Source organism: Hesperophylax consimilis, chromosome 4 (assembly GCF_061612785.1).
Source record: "Hesperophylax consimilis isolate HC1 chromosome 4, BYU_Hcon_1.0, whole genome shotgun sequence".
Classification (NCBI taxonomy): Eukaryota; Metazoa; Arthropoda; class Insecta; order Trichoptera; family Limnephilidae; genus Hesperophylax; species Hesperophylax consimilis.
The window spans coordinates 33,709,012-33,735,138 of record NC_142839.1 but is presented as its reverse complement, the minus strand read 5'-3'; the positions used below and the strand labels follow the sequence as shown (position 1 = coordinate 33,735,138).

Genomic DNA, 26,127 nt, shown 5'->3' with positions numbered 1-26,127 from the left:
AAAATACTAGGCATTCATTATAAATGAATAAATACATATAGGTACTAGGTATATTATAATTTTAAAATCTATGAAACTAATCTTATATGTAGGTATTTAATGCCATAGACGGTGATGGAGTTATTTAAATGCGCCCCTGTATTTGGATGCCAAAAAGTTTTAAATTATTCATGCCAATCGTTTTCCATGAATATCCGAATGTTCGTGAAATAATTAGGTCGAGAGCAAATAACCCGCTGTAAATTGTGATGGGTCTAGGTAAGTACTTTGGACATACATAAAATACCTATAAATAAAATGATTGTATTTTTTATAACACAGTAGCGTGTATCTGGGTGACTTCCTTACACCATGGCGTCAAATAGACTAGTATATTCTTTTCCTAAGCTAACGAACATATTTGATTTATTTAGGGGCTTATTATTTATTTAGAAATATCAAATCAGTGAAAACCCTTCTGCCTGACAATTTAAAACATATTCAGATTAGAAAAAAGTCTTTTAGTTCAAGAAAATTGTTAGAATATCCATTTTAAAACTTAGAAAATGTAAGGCTTTATTTTGTACTAGCTGACGTGTTCCCCGCGTTGCTCAACTTTTCTTAACTTTCTATAAATATAATTTGCATGCATTATAAGCTTGCTTGAAACTCTATCAAAATGCGTTTCGTTGTTTAGAAGAACTAAGCGCAATAACAGACAGACGCGGACAGCCACTATGTTTTATAGTATTTAGAGATTAGAGATTATTTTATTATATTGAATATATTAACGTGGGTTCCAGACGGGAGAATTGTACTATAGTTGACTTATAACAAAGGCAAAATATAACAGTTAAATACACTTAACATTGTAGAAATTTGTACAGGGTTTTCCAATAAGAGGTGTTATTTTGATATTCAATCGTAAAAGATCAATGGTTTCGTTGCTTGTGTGGCACGTAGCGCCGTCTTGTTGAAAGTAAACGTTGTCCAAATCAATAACATCCAATTCCGGTCATAAAAAATCATCTCTCGATAGCGCAATCCATTCACCGTAACTGTTGCTCCAGCCTCATTTTCGAAAAAGTAAGGTCCAATCACTCCGCCGGATCATAAACCGCACCAAACAGTCACACGTTGAGGATAGAGAGGCTTTTCAACAATAATTCTTAAGTTTTCCGAGCCCCAGATGCGACGATTTTGCTTTTTGACGAAGCCACCGAGGTGGAAATGGGCCTCATCACTCAAGATGATTTGCGTTTGATTCCCTCAAGTAAATTTTAATAATTTAAATGCGTTGTTGAAGCGTGTATCGTTCCATTTTTATTAATGGCGTAGTTTTTACTTGTCAAATGTTAAAAAGTGACAGTTTCAAAAGTAACATATCGAAATAGCGGGCTATTCAAAATAACACCTCTTATTGGAAAACCCTGTAGTTAAACTAATTATAGATACCAATATTTGTAAGTCCTTGTTACCTTGTTACAGATTTCCATTATGTTAGTTACGGTTAATATGAAAGATTTGATTGAAAAATGATGCCTAAAAGTCGTTAATTTGTGTTGATGAAAAAATCCTTAGTAGTGTTTTAAAGTACCGTTGTTTTAGTTCAGAAAAAAAATTATTATCCATCACATTTATTATAACATATATTACGTTTTCTAAAAGTGGATACAAGTACAACATGACATGATTAATGTACATACAAGCAAAAAAGTATAAATAATAATTTTGACAAATATCAAAAGTTATTCAGGTATAATCAATCATGCGAAAAAGAGCAGGATTCCAATCATGTGACAGATAACAGAATATTCGTTTTTGATGACCCCGCCTACAAATGACAAATTCAAATGTCAAATTACCTACTATGCACACACACAATAACATCCAACTCAACATCCTAGTGTTTGTATAAAGTACCTACTCAAACTACCATCCCAGACGAAGCATTTTCCGCAGCGATAGGAGTTAGTAATGTTGTTACCTGGCATATTTAAGCATTTTACATACATATTTTTTAAATCAGTTATTTGTAAACATTTGGTGTCTTACAGCCTGGTTTTAAATGTTAGTTATCATATTAGTATGTTTACACTGTAATCCTATTTTTCTAAAAAATGTTTTATTCTGTATTTAAAGGCTATACCATAAATAAATAAATATAAATGAAAATGAAATATTTTGAAAACATCACTTTTAATCAATAATAATCTACATGTTTCAAAGCCAAGAGCTTCTTCGTCAGGATAGTGAAAATTGATAGGTAATTAATACAGAGTATTTAATTTTCACACAATTAAAATTTCGCTGTAAAGTAATTTTGCAACTATTTAAGAAATAAATATATATCACTTTTATCACCATAATGCTAAGAATAATTTTCGTTATGTTTACATGAACTTTTTGTTTTATATGTTTCTTCTATTTTGTTATTAAATATCTCCCATCAAGTACCAGTCACCCTGTAAATTTGTAGGCATCTACCTGAAGTCAAAGAAGAAAGGGTATCCAACTTTTACGAAACCTATTAAGTATATTATTAAGAGATGTATTTTTTTTCGTTTATATGTATGGTCGATGTAAAGACGAAATTTCTACGACAATGCAAGCCATTTTAAGGCATCAGATATCATCAGTGTACCTACTCAGAAATTAAACATGGTCAGATGTTATTTTTACTTTTGATATTTTAAAAATGTGATAATGATGCAGAAAAAGTCTCAAATAATTTCTAAACGAATTTAAAATTTGTACTTATAAAAAATACAGTGTGTGGCAAGCCTACGCACGACGGAAGTGAAACTTTAAGTATTCTTCTCTCTCTCTTTTCATTTCACATTATTATTATTCAGAATGCTGTACATTATAGTTTTAAAAAGCATAAATTTATTTATAGGCGTGTTGTTAACAAATGAACGTTTAACTAGATTCCTAATATTGACATATTTATAAGTAGCATGTGATAAAAAAAAATTAAAAGTTATAAAAATTGGGATTCGAACCCGGGTCCTGCATAACGAGTGCCGAACGCTCTGCCTCTAGACCGCGAGGAGAGGTATCTCGCGCGACGAGAACCACATATACAACGTGTACTTCTCAATTGACTTGTCGTTTTTCAAAATATTTCCGTATATTTGTCCGTTTTGGAAAAGATCTATCGTGTTTTAACAGTCTCATACCCGTATGGAGTCTAAATTTGAAAAACGTTTCTAAATTTTGAAAAACTCACTTACGGCTGTGTTTTTTATTAAAAAAACTTGTCACGCACGTCTGCGAGGGTAATTAGTCGCGTTATCGGTCTTGATTAGTAATTTTAATGATTCAAAATAAAAATTATTAATCAAAATACCGAGCGACTCTACCGGCTCGATTTGTAAGCTATATTTCGACCAAAATATCATATAGGTACCGACCGTTACTTCTAGCCAATTACTCGAGTGAACACCTGCCAGTCTAAAGTCTCACTAAATGGATTTAGACATTTCGAGAGACTCTCGGTTAAAATTAACAATTTTTTGTAGTTTTTTACTACATTATTACAAATCATGTAGATATCTTCTTATATGTATGCCTGACAAAGTCGCAACACGAGAGCATTTTATCGCTTTTCTCGTATTAAAAAAATCACAAAAAGAAAAAAAAAATTAGCTAAAGCGGGGATTGAACCTCGGTTCTTCACGACGACAGTCGGGCGCTCTGCCTCTAGACCGCGAAGCTGAGTTTGGAAAGTGACCTAAACTAGGCATATAATATTAGCTAGGCTCCTATAGCGAAATGATCACGGTTTTTCGTGACAGTCATGAGTCGTTTTTACTCCGGTCCTCGAAAATGCATAACGCGCATAAAGAAGTTTCACTTCAAAAACAAGTATAATTTATTGTGTAATGGTTTCTCAATATAATTTGATTTTCAATCATTTTAATAATCATTATAACGCAGTACAAAAATACATCAAAATTCCATTCGAAATGACCCCAATGTCCATGCAGTATTTACACACCCTTGACCTACATTGTGGTCATACTATCAATAATTTGCATAGGATACGAGTAAAAATATCTAAACGGTGTACATGTTCAGTTTGTTAGCGCTTAAATTTAATAAACATTATGTAAGTATATATGTTCATTCGTAAACAAAGTCTTTTGGCGCACTCTGATAAATTCTGACAGCTGATATAAATTTCTTCTTTGTGACAGAGAAAGCATAAGTAAATTAGATTGGAACAATAAACTAGGAAAGTGCGGGTGACATTTTGAATGTGCTTTTACTATACTGAACATTGGTTCAAATTTAATTTAGTTGGTTGAACATCATGAGTTCATTGCGTGGGTGTTTTCATCTCACAACAAACACCGCACAGATGAGATTGGATGCAATGTGAGTTTTAACAGCGTGGTTAGGAAATGAGATGTGTTGAGATATATATGTCAGAATGGGAGTGTATCTGAAATGAGACGTACCACTTTAGGCTTATCCAGCATCCTGCAAACTGCCCTACATGGCAGCAGGGCCTCGGGGGGCGCGGGGGCCCGCGGAGGGGCCTGGCCCCAGACGGCCCGGAGCAGCGAGAGCCACCCTTTACCGCACGGTACCTTGCACTTCTGGGTATCAATTATTTCACTTTTGACTAGCGACCGCTCGGAGACCGCCGCCCGGGAGAGACAAGAGCGGGAGGTACGGACCGAGCGGACCGTGCGGCGCGGCGGCTACGGGCTACAGGCTACGAACCTAGGCGCTACGGAGCTACGAGCGTAGCGCGCGCTCTCTCCACGCTACGGACTACGGACTGAGAGACTCTACGCCCAGCGCTCAGTACAGAGCCTGTACCTACTCTACTACCACCCGCACTACCCTCACAGCTACTGTAGACTGTACGCCGTACAGTGCTCGCACACAGCACCCACTGTGCGAAGCGAGACAGCAAGGGGGGCGATTTCTCATTAGCACCACAACAAAAACCATTCAAACAATATTTTTAAAAAAACCTGCAAACATTTTAAACATCATTCTACAAAAAACTTCATGAATATTTTGTAACAGTATGATTTTCGCTATCCATCTCTGTCTAGTGGATGGTTTAAGCGCGTTTGGCGGTGATGCCATCTCACTCTTTACTACAGAATTCGATCAATATCGTTCCCTGTATTACATTACCTTCCTTTAACTCGCAGACTCCGAGGATTGGGGAGGATATCGCCTGGTGAGCTGTGAATCATTATCAAGCCCTTATTAAAAGGTTTTCAATAAATCTGTACCACCTAAATACTTTATCTATAAAATTTAAATAACTTATGTTATATTTTTTTGTGGGAGGGGTTTATTAAATTACAACAAGGCAAAATTATGTTTACTTAACAAAATAAGGATTTAAAAAAATATATATATTTGATGTTAATATTTTGTTGGTAAATATGAATATTAATTTCCGTCTAAATTTTCTAAGAAGTCTGACTTTAGTTTTGATATTTTTATTAAATTTAAAATGTTATTATTTTTTTGTATTAATAATTTGTGCAAATATTTAAATTCCGTAAAACTCTCGAGGAAAGGAGAGAACCTAAGACTAAAAGCATGTTTGTATTCTTTATTATTGTGATTTTTTTTTTTTTTTTTTTTACCGTTACACGTACAAAATAAAGGCCGTAAACTGAATCTTTTAGAACAGTTAGAAATTAACAAAAACTCTAATAATCCATAAGCTATTCTAATTAATGAACAAACAAATATAATTCGTTCACCCCTACTAGATATCTTCAAACCTAGGGCAAATATGAGTACACTATGAAGTACTTAATTATGCTATTAAAATAACCCTATGAGTCATCGTTTGGGAATAACTAACATTAAGACATTCAGTCAAATTTAAACATTACACTAATTGGGGAAACTTTGCTGGGGTAATAACCATTAATAATTTCTAATATTTTACTCAAAAATCAATTAAGAAATCAGTAATTGAAATTAAAATACCTACCTAGAAATAATATAAATGTATCGTCTGTAAGTGGGCTACCCACAGTTTGATAATGCCTTCAGAGGGCGAAACAGCTGTCACGCGTAATAATAATTACACAGCAGAACTTGTTTAAAAATAAACTGTTTTTATAAACCCAATAACAATATTATTGAATATATAAAAAATAAAAATTAAAATGGAGTTCTACAAATTAAACTTAATAACAATAAATAAATTTATTATTGTGTTTTATATTTTGTAAATATTTAATACCAGTGCAGACTCGTGAAAAACCGCGGGATATTATAATTTGTCGTTGAATTGATAATTATTGCATGTTAGTTAAAAACACTCAATTTACGTTTAACCCTAAGAAATTTGACCAAAAGAACGCATTTCAAATATAGAATTAAAATAATAAGCTGGTAAAATAATATTTTATTATTAGTACATAGGCACTTTATTGCTTTTATGAATTCTTGACACAACAGTTCCAATTTTGAAAATGATAGTAAATATTCAGAATAAATCCGAGTTCAATGAACCAGAGTTACAAATTAGTTAATTGAATTATCCATATACCTGACTCTGAATATAAAAAAGAATTGGAAGATGAACACAACACTAGGTTCACAAAGAATGAAGGCGTGCTTGTTCCAAAATATGGCAATTAATACGGACAGCAAACCCTAAAATATAACGTGCCCAAAATTTCAACATGTTGAACAAAATGATTTAGATATATGCTGTAAACAAGGCTCATAAGTAGAAATACTATAATAATCAATATAATAGTCATCACTATCAATCGATAGTTGTTATTTATTTATTAGAATGTAGATTCAGTAGTTATTTTAGATTATGTGTGCCAATAATATTAATTTGAATATCTTAAAAGTAGTAACAATATTATGTATATTTACATTTTAATTGTACATGTACATCCCGTTGACAAACTTCTTATTAACAATAATAAAAAAATATCATGTTTTTTTTCACGGTGCTTTCACACAAATGAAGTATTAAATTCCGTAAGTCTAAACTTACACTTTAGTATGTTTAAAATATATTACGTAAAACTCGAGAATTGGGAGCAGTGGGTGTGAATGTAGAATCCAACAAAAGATAAAGCAGTGCAAACTGCGAAATAAAAGTATTATGGCCTTCCAGACATAATAAAAGTAGTTCGAGGAGCTCAGAAAACAGACTTAGAAAGCAGAGCTTTTGTACTCCTGACTCCTGACATGATCCCATCTAGTTTTACAGATTCCTTCATCTTAGTTTCTTAGGAACATGTTTTTATACCACATCATTAGAAGGAATATACAAGACTGTAACTGCGAGACCTATATGCCAATACGTTATACATCGTTGAGAATGACGTGTGCGGAGCGGAGTGTGTGCCAAGACACAAGTTGTTTGTCAGTCCGTCCTCTCTGACCACCCCACCTTAAAATTAGTTAGTTTTTTAGTTTTCCACCTTAAAATTACACCTAGTTTACTAGAATCATAAACCTCAAAACCTTGCTTTGGGGATGCTGTATGGAGGGACTAATTGAGGAAACGAAGAAGTAAACCTGGTTCCTGAAGAGACTCTTGTTGTAGGAGGAAGGCTCACAGAAGCTAGCAAAGCAAACCATATTTTTAAAAGGGCATATTCAATGAGGGCAAAGTCAATGAGGGTTTTTTTAAATGATGCTGAAAAAATCGTGTATCCAATATACCATTAACCCAGTGGCGCCCGGGGATTTCGTCTTGGGGGGGAGGAAAGTTAACAGAATGGAAATATGATACGCATGATAATTATTATTAATTTTTAAATTCAATTTAAAACATAATTATGAAACTACGGTTTTACAGGTGTTCTTACGTACTGGTGAACAAGCCAATTTCAAAGTTAGGATAAATAATTAGGAACTTAAAAGATTCATATATTTCGTTTTTTAATACTGCGTAAGAGTCCAACTGTCATATTGCCAATAACAAGTGTCCAACTGCCATATTGCCAATAACAAGTGTCCAACTGCCATATTGCCAATAACATTATTCCAGCTGCCTGCCATATTGCTATTAACAAGAGTCCAACTGCCATATTGCCAACAACATTATGTGAATCACATTTTTACGGTCTTTTAAAGAAACTCGAACTTCAACGCACGTTTTTTCAGCCATAATTTTATTAAAAAACATTAGCATTTATTGTTACAATTATTACATTCCAATAATTTTTCCCTCAGACATTATTTTACATTTCCAAAATTTTTCCTCCATAAGGTGCAGTCTAATGACTGGTGATACACATAGGCAAAGACAAAATTATTTGGTTCTCGAAAGGAACAGTGCGCTTCTGTAATTTTCCTCCAGCGAGGTGCAGTCCGTAATAATAAGTCAGAAAAAGACTGCTCTTGACCTATGCAAAAAAGTGCTTTCACCAGTGAAGTAATTTAAAATGACTGCAAGCATTATGCACACATAAAATGCTAGACTTCTTCTTCTTTTGTAGGGGAGAAGGGTTGGACCCTTTCTTGGTGCGCCACTGCAATGACCTCCCCCTATTATTAGCTTTTGTACCTAAATCAGTCTGCTACCAACAGATATTTTTATACGCCTATCGTTTGTCTGGAACCCCATGACTGTATTTGATTTTTCAATGACTCTTGAATAAATTACATTAATGATGCCCCATACAATATTTCTTACTACAGATTTATCAACCTCAGAAGTCGATCATAGTACCGCCCTTAAGTTGGTACGATTATTTTTAGACGTTCTGTATTATCAGTTGACATTTATATTCGGAATTAGAAAAACATAAAAATTTAACTGTGGCTAATATAAAAATTTATACGACCATTTTCTACGACGTTCATACATTTAAGGAGTTCAAGTATCATTTTTATACATTTCATCCGAAGGCACGCAACGTTAAACATTTTCAGAATATTTAAATCATTTGTGTATTTTCAAAAAGGGCTTAAACAGATCGGAAGCCCTCTGCTTAACATTGTGAGAAGATTATATAAAACATGGTTTTATGCTTCATAATATTAATTACAAAAAGTCGCCTTTATATACTTCGTTAAAAACCACGTGTCTTTTATGAAAAAGGAACAGCAAAAAGAAAATTCAGTAATATAATTATAGCGATGCAACGAAAAGGGACTTCTTCCCTTTGAAAAGGGAGAAAAGGTCGGTGGCCGAGTTGACATAGCGTTTGGATTCCACCCAGGCGTAGTGTGTTCAATTCCTCGGCTGGCTAAGTCCTCCATCACAACACAAGCAACATTTTGCGCTTACTGTTATGGTAGTAGGAGATTTTCAAATATTGTCAGGTTATTCCTAACCCGGGAATGTTTGTCTTTCTTTTAAAAAAAAAAAAATTAAATTAAAAAAATTATAATATTTTTTTCATATGAATTTTTATTTTATTATTATTTATTTTGGCTTTCTATTGGCGATACAAAGATTACATTTTATCTTAAAACTAGTCAAAAATTTTTTTAAACAAAATTACAGTTACATAAATAAACAAACTTATAAACAAATACAGTAAGTAAGTGTAGTTATATATACAGATATTAGAAGAGGTAATAGTAGGTACTTACAAAAATTTAAAAAATTGGAACCTGTATACATACGAGTGGGCGTTCTCGGTAATTTAAAAGAACAATTTCTTTCAAAATTAGTAACATTTGTTTTTAAACAAAACTACAGTTACATGAACTAGACGACACATATAAACAAATACACAAATTAAGTGTCGGCAAATAAACATATGTAGGATAGTGTCTTAATATAAACATTCTGAGTTGGAATTTGTGATCACAAAATTGTATGGTATATAAATAGGAACCTGTTAAACTGAAAAAATAGAACAAATGCATAGAAATGAAAGTGAACATGTGATTAATGGTCAAATTTTAAATAAATTTTGCCGAAAAGTGGTGAATTTCAGAAGTGTTGAGACTAAAAAGGCAGGGAAAACTGGTAGGGAATTCAATTTCAAGTTTTACCAATTCACGCACGAAGTTTGGAAAAAGGTCATTGATAGGATATCAGTCCAGAGTATCCTCTGACCCACAATCACAGTAATTGGAACTTACTATTATGGTCTTATTTGATCAAGGCAATTTGCGTCGTATATACGACTACCATTATTTGTAATCGTGACAAATTATTTAGTTTTTTTTTTAATTGGTTAAATCTATATAAATAGGGTTTACACATATTTTTAGTGCACCTGTCTCTCTATGGATATCGTGTATCGAGATAGGCTAGATTAGAAATATTAAATTTTAACAATAGGTACCTATATTTAAAGTTAATTTCGTCAGGTACATTTTCTTTCAGTTGGAAGCAAAGATATTTGATGGATTCGAAAGAATTTCGTTGACGACATAACGTTTAGCCAAGATTTAAAATTTGTTAAGATTTTTTGATTGTATTGTTTTGTCATGTAGATCATTGAATATTTTAGCTGCAACGTACTTGAAATTTATTTGTCCAAATGTTGTATTTGTAAGAGTTCGTTGGTTTTAAATGGCGTGTATTTGACATGTTTTTACTTTACTGTTCAGTACTTGAAGTGATTAATTTTTAAGTGAATTTTAATTTTTCGACAGTGAATCTATGGATGATTATGTTGCACCTCCCACGCGATTATTCCATACTCCGTGATCGATTGGCGAAAAGAATGGTATACAATTTTAATCAATTTTAAGTCGTGTATGTTTCTAATATATTTAAAGAAATAAATAAGTTTTTTCTTAATAAGTAGGCAAAGTTTTTTTTCCATTTAAGATGGGCATCAAACGGTATTTAACATGATTCGTTCGATCTAGGCAGGGACATTGACAGAATTCAACTTCAATACGTGAACGGCTATGTAATTTAATTTGAAGATCTTCATTATGTTGGCCAACGATATTAATACTTTAAGTTATTGTATTTTGTTTTTGTAGTGTTCAATGCAAGAAAAAATATTAATAATTCAAACTACATAGGTAAAATCAGTTTTGTATTGAAGACCAGTCTATCATGACTGGAGTATGTGAGCCCTCTCATGGTTGTGAAGATATTATAAATCATAAATAACTTCATCAGTATACCTCATAGAAATCTTTTCTGAATTCAGCCTAGGGTCTATAGATCAAAAATACGGCCCTGGGTAGAATGCACAAATTCAGCGAGTATACGCGTGTCAAATTTCACTAACTTCGGGAGGTGATTCTACATGATGGTAGAAGTCAAAAAAAACGTTTTGCGAAATTCCAACTTTTTTCCCTACAAAATTTTTTTTCAAATAATTCAACTTTTTAACCTGAAAACTACTTGAAAACCATTCAAAAATCGTGTAGAATCACCCCCCCGAAATTAGTGCACTTTACCCTCGGACATCCTGTATACTCGTAAAAGTAGTGCTACATAAGCCACATTTATAGTTGCCATAAAACCAATAACACCATATCGGCCATGGTCTTTTACATGCATCAATAATAATTTTATGTTACGGCAGAACAGATAATGCATTATGATACTTAACTTGCGGAACTAGGCGCTTAATACTACATTTTGTTGTCTCGACAGGTAATAATTATCGTCAAACAATTTTTTTTTAAATCTGTATTCTTGTATTTATTATTCCATCCTTCTTTTAAATGTTTATTTTTACGCAAACTCACGGGTAGAAAAATTAAAGATTAACACAGAACTATACCAGATTACGAAATCTTCTCTTGAACTGCTTTGGGCACAACGAATAGATTTTTTTAATGTGCTCTACTTTGTACTCATTTATAATTACATAACTGAGATTTAAATTAACGATAACCGTTTCTAAAATTTGTTAAGGAAAGATTAGAAAAAAACAGGTAACTCTACATCTCGTTTCAATGCTGGCAAATTTATTTAACGTAAACAATTTTCGCAACAAAGAAACAAAATAGTTCATGTGGTTTTCGAGCCACAAAGAATGCTTAAGCTTTCTCTATTACCATCCGTCTTGGAAGTTTACTTAATATGAACAGAAAAGTTATAAATCCCTTCTCCGATAGGAAGTGTTTGTGAAAGTTCTGGATTCTGAGTCACCCCCTACCCCTCATATCGTTATCATATAAATCCACGCGCCCTCAAGTAAAGATAAAGGGGTGTTCACCTCCGTGATAAAGTTTAGTAATGGATGATAATCGCCAACCAACATGTGGTTAATCTTTTAAAAACCATTCAAGATATTGTTATTTTATGTATTGTTGGTTAGTCGTTTAAAACTGTTTAAGCCGTTGTTATTTTATTTACTGTACAAAATGGTTAATTGTTTACAAACAGTTCGAGATATTGTAATTTTATATATTGTACAAAGTGGTTAATCGTTTACAAACAGTTCTAGATATTGTAATTGTATATATTGTACAAATTGGTTAATCGTTAAAAACAGTTTAAGCTATTTTTATTTTATTTACTGTGAAAAATGGTTAATCGTTTATAAAAATTTCGTGATATTGTAAACTTTACATATTGTACAAAGTGGTTAGTCGTTTACAAACAGTTCGAGATAATATTATTTTATATATTGTACAAAGTGGTAACCGTTTAAAAACAGTTTAAGATATTGTTATTTTATATAATGTATAAAATAAATTCACGTGAAGTGCTAGTCGAACCGGAATGCAAAAGAAATTTATGAGATTTACCATTAATATTCAAGTGGTTGAAGTTTTGATTCGAGTCTGAGTACCAAGCATTTTTCTTTACATATAATATGTTGCAAGGGAGCAGGATTATTATGATTTCGCTTGAATATTATAAGATAGATTTACTACCCGACTTTACCCAAATAAGCGGTCACGTTGTTTTATTAGATACAAGTTATACTACCGGGCTCGTACATGATTTGAATTCCTGAATATATTAGTTTCATATTTTTTTCTGTTTCACTGTTATCCAACAATTTATGTTTTCAATCAGAGGAGTTTAAAACTGTTGTTTTCTCATTAAACAATTAATTTTAAAAATGAAGTGAACCATACGAAATTAATGTTGGCAGGTTGTTTATCAATATTTTCCATAGCGAATCGAATTAATGTTGTCAGGTTTTCATCAGTTATTTTCATACTTAATCGAATTGTGTTGTCAGGTTGTTAATCAATATTTTCCTACCGAATCGAATTAATGTTGTCAGGTTGTTTATTGATATTTCCCATACCGAATTGAATCAATGTTGTAAGGTGGTTTATCAACACTTTCCACGAGGAATCTAATTAATGTTGTCAGGATTTTTATACATATATTTTCCATAGCGACACTAATTAATGTTGTCAGGTTGTTTATCAATATTTTCCATACCGCATCTAATTAATGCTGTCAGTTTGTTTATCAATATTTTCCATACCGAATCGTCTACATTAGGAAAATTGTACCCAATGTACAGTCATAATACATACGAGTACGTACTATTTTTCCTCTACTTTACAAATCAACGCTTGTGTTTAGAAAAGGTGTGATCATTCTGATGATTAGTATTATATGATCTTTATTAAGTAGATTTTTAATTCATTATGAAAAATTGATTTTTTTATGCAAATTTAGAAGATATTTCTATTACTGGGTTGGAAAGTAATTAGTTTGGAATCAAGTCAATTGCTTTTTCTATGCATTTTTACCATCTTTCATTGTTTTGATATTTTCCGGTAGGCTATCGAAGTATTTTTTTTCCAAAATTTGAGTATATTCTTTATCGATGTTGTGCAAATGATGTGTTGTATTTATGTGATGGGAATATTTATGTTGTGTAAAATAAATGTCTAATATTTAATATTACAAAACAGGTATATGTGGGTAACATCGAAAAAATAATAACACAGGAAGTGTCTTGTGGGCGTCTTTCGTGATCCAAATATAAGCCCAGTGTGGGCATATGTTTCCGTATAAAACTTTGTTACACGATGATTACGAAATTCAAATGGGATGGCGATATACAATTTCAGGCAAGTGTAAGAGAGACTGAAGGGGTAGTCAGTGACATATTTTTTTCCGTTTTATTTATATGGAATGCACTTTTAGTTTGTTTTTTCTTAAATCTAGTACTTTTTATTTTCTTTTTCTTTTCTTTTACTCGCTTTTATGTATATGTGGTATAATTTTGACATGGTGGATAATTTAGAACACGAGAAAGAAAGAATAAAAATAAGATTACAAAAAACAAAAAAAAATCATACATACATGAAATAAAAAAAAAAAAATTTTTTTTTTAAGATTCAGTGTTATGTTAATAGTGAGACAATCAAAGGTTTAAAAATTGGTTATAATATGACTTTCTTGAGAAGCACTCTACTTTTTTACAACATTAAAATCTTTTTAAAAATTAATGTTAATTCTTAATAAAAATAGAAAAACAATTTTCATATTTTAAATTTACAAAATGGTTTGCATCTTTTCTAAGATGGTTTTTAATCACTGGTTATATTATATTCGTATTTAAAGTACTACTATCACTTTCTCTCGGAGATAGCAACTATTTCAATAATGTACATTTATCAATTCCATAAATCATTATGCGTCCTCGTTTGGCGCAAAAAGAATGAGATATGAAACCGATAAGAAATTATGTGTCACGCATAAGACTTAAATAATGTAAATAATATAATAATTGCCGGAATACCTTCACGAACTTTGGATCAGTCATGCCATCGAGCCTGTTAAATGTCAACTCCCTTGAGAGCTTACCTACTTCTGCGAGCTATGAATAATTATTATAATTTTTATAATAAACTTTGAAACTGAGGTAATTATTGCTGTTGTTTAGAACCAAGGTAACTATAAGTTATTACTAGGATTAATTAGTAGAGAATATCCTTTGCTTACATATACGAGTACCTATATTATAATATTCATGTAAAAGCTGCTGAAAGAATACAAAATAAATTCATGCTTTCTAAGTTTTAAAATGGGTATTCCAGCAATTTTGTTAACAACGACATTCTTTTAAAATTTGAATGTACTTAAATTGTAGGACAGAAGGATTTTCACAGACTTGGTATTTCCATTTAAAATTCTAAAAGTGCATTGGATAGTTAATAATTGTTGACATTGATAAGCTATCAGTTTTAAAAGTGGTCAGAAAATTGCCAGGGGAGGGGATATTATATCAACGCCCTTGATGTGATTTTTCGTATAAACGCCGCTTTACTAATTTTTACACGATATTTTTAAGTGCGGTGGATAAAATTTTATATTATATATTTTCTTGAATGGGTTAGAGAACGGCTCCTGTGTCAACACCCTTTTCAGACACATGCGGCGCAGCGCCACCCTAATATATAATCGTAAGACGTTTAAATTAACGAAGAAAGTGATTATGTATCGAAGATATTAATACTTTATTACACTTTTTTAAAGACGACGATCGGGGTTAGGAATAACCCAACAATGTCTGAACAATATCTAATCGTCATAAGAGGAAGATTTTGTTTGTGCAATGATGGAGGAATTGAACCTACGACGCGGGAACCCGAAGCATTCGTCAGCTCGGCTATTGACATAGTAGGTCCTGTGAGAATTTATTGCACCATCGTCTAATGAAATAATTTCTATTATAATAAAATAAAGTCGCTGTCAGCGTCTGTCTGTTTGTGCGCTTAGTTCTTCTACACTACGCAACGGATTTTGAAAGGGTTTTAACTGTCATTTATAAAATATCATCTGAAAGGTTTATATATATAATACTTGCAAATTATATTTATAGAAAGTAGAGAAAAGTCGATGTTTTGTAATCAAGTCGGGAACAAATATTTTTGGACGCTTACATTGATAACGCTGGCTAAACCTGATATACACCAAAATAATATAGTACGGAGGCATACAGAAAATTCCGTGATCTATGTCTATCTCCTAAGAATAACCCGCAGCAACGCTGGGTACACGTCAGCTAGTACTAAATAACAATTCAACACACCGTGATATAACGCGTACCTACATTGATTTCTATGAAATTGAAATTAAAATGCATTATGCAATGTTTCGCTACCTAATATTTAAAAAACGTTGACTAATACTCCAAAAATAAATCTCGACTATCTCTTATTACATCTAACTTAAAATCATAGACATATGAATATTAGTAGACCTGCCCTAAGTGATTAAAAGCGTATTATCCCCACTCCCCATACCGGTTCCATTGGAGCCGGCTGTGCTCGCGTATGGCCTCAAGTGAAATTTGAAAACGTGACGTCATCATTCTTGTGCGAACTATGGTCGAGGCATCATCGGTTCATTTTACGAAATAACACGGCAAAATGTTGACTTGTACTATGAAAACTTGTGAAAATAGATGTGAAAAAGAGAATAAACCCAATTGTCGTATTACATTCCATATATAAGCATTATTTTACTGTATTTTAAGCATATTCACATCGTATAATATGAATCAGTTGTTACTATCACATCGAGAAACGTCTGGACGCGAAACACAAAGCTGGTTGGTTGCTGGGAAGTAAATTATGAACATTTATAAAAGTGTCTTAACTAAATACTTAAACGAAATATTCGACTCTGAAAATAGAACCGAATTTTTTTGCCGAATTTGGACTTCAAAAATTTGTTCATAACGTGGCGAGTAATTTGCGCTCCCATGTAAAAATGTCTATTCATTCAAAAGCAGATTTTACTTTTAAGAAGTAAATGGTGATATTATAATGCGAGATGCCTATTTACTGTCAGATTAATTTATTGACGAATCACAGTCAGCTTCACTCCCTTCGTTCTTCAACAGTTGATTTTACCCCTCGCCATTATCTTCTCGTCTATTAATTCCTATGTCTGTGCTTAAAATGTTTTTGTTTAAAGTAATTATGCGAATAAAGAATTCAGATCAGTTCACTTTAGTCAAAATTTTACATTTTAGTAAAACCAATAACAAATATTTTGGTAAAATTAATTTTCTATATGTAATAAGTCTGAATACTCCATCTGTTTTTATTTAATTGCTTCTGGTAGGTAGGTATAGCATTTCGTCGTCAATTTTATTGGGAAATTTTTTTATGACCAACTTTATTACTGCTGTAAAAATGATACGTTTTTTTCTAATTACCTCGACATTTGTGTTTTACAATAATTATTTTTTCACGTTTTGCTCTGTAAAACGTCAATTATTATTATACTACCTGTGTTATTTTTAATCTTCAAGATCTAATGAATTAGTATTTATTTAAAAAAAAAAAAAAAAAAAAATGACGAAAAGTAGAATAGGCTTGGAACTCTGACGTCAGTAGCTTCATATTTATTAAATCATGTGCCACCTATCTAGCACCAGTATTGCTGAAGAGGTTCTCGATTTTCAATTTTGGGATATGGCCCAGACAACCAATGATTAAAACCCTTGACCTTTAGCTATAAGGGCGGACCCTCTCTCGGAAATGTCTATTAACAACACCCATAAAGTGAGAACCTTCTATGAATAGAAATTAATTGCTCTCATGGATAGAGGAAAACCATTCACTTAATGGGTTGAAACTAAATTTAGCATTCATTCCTATTTCAGCTGATAATTAATTTATTTGATTTAAGAAATAAACTAGACACGGTAGATGTTGCCTCGATTTTGATTTGCGGGGTATATGGAAAGAAATAAGGTATAAAAGTTAAGGTCTGTCAATTATTGAATTCATGCTTTTATAAATCATTAACTATTCAAGTTTCCGATAAAAAAAAATTTTAAATTTTTATTACTCCGATTTTATGTCCGGGTTAAATCTTCCCCGTAGGAAAAACTAAACCCTTCCACACACTTTTCCACTAATGATCATCTAGTCAATCAACATTATGCAAGTGTATATAAGTAAAATAAATACAAAAAATGAACAACACGTCAACTCACCAGAGTTCAAATGGAAAAATAATTCACCGACTCCAGATATTTTCATATCATAGGGTTCGGCTCGGTAGAACTCCTAACAGGGCCTATAAATCCTATTGATCCCTCAACATCAATATTTAAAAAATCTTTCGTTATCCTACATGTATTTAAAATGACTGATTTTTGCATCTTTACATATAATTTTTTTGATAGATCTAATACGCCTAAATTTTTAATGAGAGAGCTAGGTATAATGCCAGTAGTCGAAATAACGAATGGAAATATTTTTATCGTCTGAGAATGCCAAATTCTTTTTATCTCATTTATTTAGTTGAAATTATTATGATATTATTATTATTTATGAACTATGCATTTTAAACTGAAAATTATTAAATTGTAATTTAATTGATACAGTATTTTTTTTTCTCACTTTACTTTTCTACTTTATTTATTCTTTACTTTTTTCCATGGTTACTTACTAATATAATAACTGTTTGTACTTTTCGGGTGGGTATAGTTGGTTGCTTTTTTCTTATCATCGTTTTCTATATTATAATTAATGAAATTGCTTTTAACAAGAGAAATAGTGTTGATCATGAGAAAAAAAAAAGAATAGATAAACCATACATACATAAAACCAAAATATAAGAAAAAAATGTGAAAACATTATTCTAGTGTTGGTACTTTATGTTTTTCAAACACATATAAATCTATAAAATACTACCGTGAAAATCACAGGATAGTCCGAATACTTGACAAATTTTTCCATGTTCGAATTTTGAAAATGACGGGCCAGAATTACGTAAAACGCCCAGAGAGCCGAAATTAGTATTTTCGATAAACTTTATACATCTACTGCATATATACAAGCTTTTAAACATTTTTTTAATCATTTCTATTTTAGGTTTGTGATTTTATTTATTTTAGTAATGCAGTGTGCATGTGAAATTAACAATTTAGATCGAATTGTATTACCTCACAATAATGTTTTTTAAATTGTTTCAGTTCCAAAATTAGTTTTATAATTGATCGTGAATGTTATATAGGAAGAAAACGAAAAACGCATAAATTTTGAAAGCATGCTATGCTCAAGTCGTAAAACAGCATTTTGACGCACTAATAAAGTCTCCGTCGCCATGATTAATACTTAACCTACTCCTAACCTACTTTTTCTCCTTCCTCTCCCATATTTCATTTAGCCTTACAACACAACCAAACAGGATACGTCATAGTTTTAACCCGGGTAGTTGCAACCCTTAGATGGTAAAATAATCTAAAAAGGCCTTGAAAAATGAAGAATCCTTTGAAAAAATATTTTATAGTCACATACTAAAGTTTTAACTTAATCCTAACTTTTCCTTTTTACCTTCTGATTCCTTTCGTCCATTTCTTTCAGTGTTACAACATTTCTCGAAAGGGGTATTTTTCCTGCGGCTATTTAAGATGAACTCCATTGTTATAAAACGTTAAAAGCCTAACAAATCTTTGATAATATATGTTACTCACATCGTAAAGTGGTATATTTTTTCATGGATAAAATCAGTGTGATTTCGATAAACTTTCTTACCACTTTATAGTTATCTTCTTCCTCTTTTCCTTTTCCGTCCGCATTTCATTCGGCCTCACTACACTATCTAAACATCCTTCCCTATATTTTCTATTTTTTTAATAATCTTCGTCAGTAGTAAGAACATTTGAATATTATTGAAAAAAATATATTCTTAAGTCAACTATTATTTCAATGCACTGTGATTATCATAAACCTATTTATCAATATTTTATTATCATTTATTTACTGTTATTTTTTATTCATAATATCCTTCTTGTCATTGTTAGTAAGGTAATCTTGTGATTGTGGCTGATAAGCCAACACAGGTACTTTGTTATACTTATTTAGTCAGTAGAATGTTATTGATGCAAACTTAATATTAGTTGGAATACCTGTAGTGTTTATTTTTGTAATCATTTTGTAGGTTTATAATTTCAATATTAAATTAAGTTTCCATGTATTTTTTATTATTATATACTATAATTGTTTTGCCGAAGGCCTTTCAACATTTCCCAAAAGGGACGCCATAGTTTTACTGTCTCCAGACAGTTCTTCAGTAAACTATTTGCGGTATATAAAAATACAAAATCAAACATACTAATTTTCTCTTCTCTATCTATGATTGTAATTTCGGTTCAGTGATCTCAAATTAATTTAGAATTTATATTCAAAATTGTAACTGACTGTGTCAAGAATTCCTACAAGTGACAAAGTACCTACCTATAATTCCTATAATATTTTAACAGAAAACTATTAAAATTGTCATTTTTAAAATTGGAACTGATTCATCAAGAATAAAGTCTATACCGTAATTTTTCACGGGTCTGTGCTAGCATAAAATTTAAAAAAAGCATGGGTTCTAAAAAAAGTTCTAGAAAAACTGTTATAAATACTCACGTCGTAAAGTAGCATTTTGTCGCACTGATCAAGTCACTAAAGTTAGTTCACTAAAAAAAACTACTCAAAAACTCTCTTATTACAAAAACAAAGCAAACTGATAGAAACGAAAATGAAAATTCACAACTTGTTTGAATTGAAAATATTTTGTAAACAAGCCTGTCTTGCTCCAGATTCGAGGTAATTGAGTATCAAACTACTTGTCTGACATGTGCACCGGCAGTACGAGCAACACACACGCGACAGAATAATTCAGGTTCACGGATTGTTATTGAAAGTATTTCCTGAAAGCAGCCGGCCGGAGTTGCTTTCAGGAGCGCAGTCACCACGATAATGCTAACTTGGTGGTGTCATTTCCTTAGGAAGCTTCCATACAGCCTTCAACCCCTAAAGCTCGGCTGCGGCCGCACGCGTGGCGGGGGGAGGTGGAAGGGCGGGGCGGGGGACGGCGCCAATGTCGCGTGCAACTCGCCTTAATTCTGTGACAGATATAACTGAGCACGGATTACATTTTTTATTATTATTATCTTATAAAATAAAATAAAAGGGAAAATCAACAATTTTGGCGGGTTAGATGCCGATGATTGTTCATTCCGTATTGAAGGATTTCTGATATTAAGAACGTGTAATTTATTTATTTATTTATTTGTGTCTATTCTTGAATACATATTTTACAAATGATTACAGTGGTTTATATTGTAGTACAGAGAAAAAGTACAGAAAAAAGGTAGAAAAAATAAAGAACATTGGTAAAACTGTGTGTGGGTGATATTGTATGTTACGTGAACACCTCACTAGGAGAACCTGTGCTGAGGTTTTAACGTGTTTGTGATTAAGTGTGACAGGTATTTATGTGTTGTAGTAGAAAGTTATTAGGATGGGGTGTTTCGTAGAATTTGAACAATTCATCAAATTTCAACGTTCATTTTCGGGTTCTGTGAAACTATTCAAGTTCTGTTATTATATCACTATAGGCTAGTTGCTTGACCGAACTGAAATAATAACAGAACTAGAAAAAATCTTTCACATAACTTGAAAATGAACTTTCAAACTGTTTGAAATAACTCGTCCTTAGTAAAGATTAATTACAATTAAAATGCAAAAATCTAAACAAACAATTTTTTTGTCTTTCGTCTTTTTCTTTTATAGGTTTTTCGAAGTACCAAAATATTAAAGCACTTTGTAAAAATTGTGGGATTTATAAACGTTGCACCTAATCACATTGTTAGAAATATTTTGCTGTTTCTGCACTGCCTCAGTATCTTCTATCTTTTCGTTTTCATACAAGACGTGTGAGAAGGAAAATTTTATGCAAGCATTTTAGGCCGGTCATCTACGACGTCACGTGCGACATCTCTCTGGGACTACCAAGGCGTTTACGGGTTCGATGGCAGCAGCATCTAACATGAATTCATAGGTAGCTATGCATATATTACAATATATGGTCTGCAAGTCACAGTTTTGATTTTGTTTTCTAAGTTTGATAGACCTAAAAATATCTCACGAGAATAGTCGTTACGTTTTCAGACGTCGAGCCGTTACTGCTAAAATGTGCAGAAGGTGAAATAATGATAAAGGTTTGAAGAGCCGACGGAACTGGGTCAAGATACATGTGAATATTTTACATGAAGCGAGATGTGAGATGTGTGGCTCCTACCAATTGCATACATACCCCTACCAACTGCATACACACCCCTACCAACTCCCCTGATTACCCTCAAGAAAATAATTATGGTGCTTTGCTATTAGATGTGCACGGAGAAAAAACAGTATTGATAATTTACTAAGAATCTCTTCTAATTATTGGTAATCAGTTTAAAAATGGGATCGCAGGCCGTTTCTTGATAAACTTTTAGAAAAAATCGTAATAATATCTGAACATGTGTTCATGCACCTTCGTTTGTCTTGATAATATGTGAGACGAAATGCGAAAACGTTAGAATTTTTATGAACATGTGTTCTGACATCGTGACAAAACATTATTATTTTATTAAATATTTATCAGGAAACCTAGCAATTCATTCGTTGAGGCAATCCCGTTTTTAACCGGATTACGAATAATTTGAAGATTCTTAATAAATTAGCAATATTTTAAATCAGGAGGTTTACTCTGTGTGCTGGTATTATTTTTCAAATTGCTCTCATATTAATGGAAATACCTCAAGTAGAAAGTTTTAAAGTTCCCTTGAAAACAAAATCAGTAAAAACGGCAAATATGCGATCCATCACTGTCAAAATATACAAAGTCAGATGGATTCGGTAAATTTTGTATAAATTTCAAGTAATTGAAAATATTTTAACTAACTACTATGATCTGTTTGTTAAAAAGAACCGATTTTGTTTCCGCGTATTTACCAAATCCTCCTATACGGAAAAAAACATTATAACTGATATTTTAAAAATCTCTTACTTTTAGTAAGTTTCTCATATATCGGAACACGTGTTCATGCACCTGCATTTGCCTTGATGCGAAAATATTATAATTTTTGTGAACACTTCCTGGTAAAACTTTCCTCTTTTAGGTTTAACAGGAAACCTATCAATTCATTCGTGGAACTGCAATCCCATTTTTAAGCGGATTACGAATAATTCTTAGCAAATTCAATATTCATTTTTCTCCGTGTACTTATTCAATTGTTAAATGTGACGAAATGTATTTTTTTTAGTCAATCATTCCCGGGTTACGAATAACCTGAAAATATTTTAAAATCTCCTACTACCAATACAGTAAGCGGTTGCTTGTGCTGTGATGTAGGAGTAAATATACGCCAAACTCCATTTTAGTTTTAATAGTTTATGATAAATAATTTATTTAGCTTTTTTATGCTTGCGACACCATTTGAATAAATAAAATATCTTAAAACTATTACAGATGTAAATATAAAAAAAACTGTAGGATTGTTTCACAAAATGAAACAGTTTTGTAAAAGATAACCAACGTGCCAGACAAATAAATTCAATGGCAGAAAATTCGGGGTTTCCAACAATGAACATAGCAAAGAGTTCCAAAGATATTAAGATGATATGAACAACTCTAACGGATCACAAGATAAACAAAAAATAATGACTTTCAGATCATTCCCACGATCATCATTCATACTGACATGAATGGCACAACTTTAGTGGGAATGGGCTGACCACGTAGCCAATAAATAAGATGTGGTTGTTGGTGCAAAGCCCTGCTTAACTGAATAGTTAAAATAGATTACTACCATCACAGATGAAGCGAAATTACCAAGCTAAAATGGTAAGGTCTGATCCAACATGGAAACTTCTTGATATACAGCATTGGCAAAAACCACGTCAAGTAGAAAAAAAAGTACGACAGAGAATATTGATATGTATCAGAAATACTAATTTCGATCGTCTGTGCGTTTGTCCTGAGTCAAAATCTGTTCTAATGAACGCAATTTGAATTTAAGTGTAATTTTCAAAATTATAACTGATTGTGTGAAGAATTTGGAAAAATGGTAGGTACCTACCTACATTACAGTCTTTGTATAAGAAAATTATTTTAATTTTCTCTTCTATATTTGAAATATGTATTTCTATTTTCATGTTTAAAATTTGTTCAGATTAATCTTGACAAGTAAAGTCAGATTTAGTGATTTTACAAGGGTCAGCGCTTTTTTCCATTTTCAAGAAAGCGTTATTTACTAGCCCCCTTTCTAATAAACGTGTTTTCAATTTTGTATAACTGATCAACAACCATCTATGTATCTCAAATACATTTATTAGTAACGACATTAGGTAACTAAGGTAACTAACTAGATTTACTTATAGATATTCATCCGAGAGGTTATTTTCTCATCGTCTCTAAATTATCACCGAAAAATTATAATTACACTACACATAAAATTGACAACATTTGTTTTTGAAAAATGAGGAAGATATTTTTCAAATAGGTAATTTTTCTTCACAAATCCTGCAATAATTTCAATATCACATGATATTTCACGGGTCTGCGCTAAAGGATAATAGGATAGGATAGTGAATACATACCATGATTATTACGATATAAATATGGCTTCAATCATTATCATATCATCCTAAATCCTTTCGTAATCATAATTCAGCAAGTTATAATTTTACTTTTGAATTTTCACATTATTGACAACATCGGCACACATGTGTTGTAAAAGTGACAAGAGTGATTACACTTAAAAACATTGAAAAATGCGTGTTGCCTTTGTAATCATTTTTTATCACATAGATTGATTTGGTACAACTAATTGACAGAGTGCAGCGAAATTCTGTTTTAACTAGACCGCTTTGTATTTCACCTGTCTGTAAATTTGTTTCTACGTTCCGTTTCTGGTTCTAGATGGTGGCCGTTTATTAAAATTAACCATTAGATTCAATAAAGACTATTTTAATGGACATGTTTATTTGGACTTTCTAATTCGCATTTTTCAATATTGTGATACCTAAATAAAGTTTGAAAAAAGAATTGTCATTTAGTGACGTTTGTATATTCCTTTTTTTAAATATTTCATAAAATACCTATATGGTTTATAATTAAGTAGGTAGGTATTTAAGTTCCTACTTACAAATATTGTGATTACACAGGTAATTTTGGTTTTCATTACTTTTACTTACTTAAATTTCTTGTTTTGAACGCGTTTTCCACTATACACAGAACTACTAGAAGTAAGTAAAAATATATTATGTAGGATCAGGGAAATCAATTCAAAGGCTTAATATTTTGAAGTCAATCAAATTCATTTAGTTATTTAGAATTTGTAGCGAGGGGATAAATAGAAATAGAATGCTGGGGTGAGCAATCATTTTTGTATTCAAAACAAACAAAAACAGTTTTTTTTAATACCTGGCAGTTTTATGGTAGGATGTGTAGGTAATGACTGGTGTAGCTTCTGACGTAACATCGTATTCCTGACGGATCAGTGATTAATATTCCAGAATCCGCAATAACAATTATGTCGACAACGATAATGTATTATAACATGGCATTAATTTTTCATATTTTAAGACATCTTTGTTTGGCAACCGATATGGCAAACTGCCATACTACTTAGCTTACCTTTCTAACATACACAACTCTATAAGTAAATTTAATAGTGGCACACACCGAAAATTCTACTTTTCCGTAGGTGGTCACCAATCTAGACTCAAAATAATATATTTTTTTCACATTTGATGATTTTTTGTATTTATCTGATTTTCTGTAAATCGCGATGTACAAATATTGAATTGTATAATGCTTTAATGCTCATTGGAAATTATTGAAACTTTACGTTTTAATTATTGTTTCTTACGAAATTATACAATCATTGTCACAATACCCACATTGGTAGTAGGAGTTTTGCCTGTAAATCATGTATGATGTGATATTTATCACAATATTTCAACGGAAGAAATCGAAAATTAAAAAGAGCTTAAAACGAGAAATATCCTAAAATAAAGCCAGAATCTTAACGACGTAAGTGATGCAGCCGCGCATACAAATATGCGACTCGCGGTTCCGGTGTATTGCGGTTGAATTTGCCCTGGCAAATCTCTAAAAAAAAGTGGGAATCTCAACGACATAAGTGATAAGTCCTGTAAAAACAATATTCATCGCGCGTCATACGGTCGACTTTGCCCAATCAAGCCGAAAAAATCAATCTTTCCATTTGGTTTATTTTATTTTTTTCTGATGAACGTATTACTAAAATCTCAAATGTTTCTAGAGGGATCCCTCGGGAAGCTACTAATGCATGATCTAAAAAAATAAAATTTAATGCTTAATGCTAATTTTATGATTGAAAAACGTTTTATAAAATTTTATACCGTTTTACATAAAACAATTTAATGGTAAGATCCAGTTTTTATTAATCTTAAATATAAATAACTTACATCCGTAGAGATCCCTCTAAAAGTATTTGAAATTTT

General features: G+C 31.9%; 1 protein-coding gene across 1 annotated transcript in view; it reads right to left on the bottom strand.

Annotated features, from left to right (window-relative positions):
• The window catches only part of Dyrk2 (Dual-specificity tyrosine phosphorylation-regulated kinase 2), a 131,588-nt gene extending 126,756 nt beyond the window's left edge, over positions 1-4,832 (bottom strand). The window contains exon 1 of the mRNA XM_089631437.1: positions 4,446-4,832. Within this exon, the coding sequence (XP_089487563.1) occupies positions 4,446-4,466 (21 nt within the window). The 5' untranslated portion in view covers positions 4,467-4,832. The remainder of the gene's footprint in view (positions 1-4,445) is intronic.
• Positions 4,833-26,127: the final 21,295 nt, after the last annotated feature.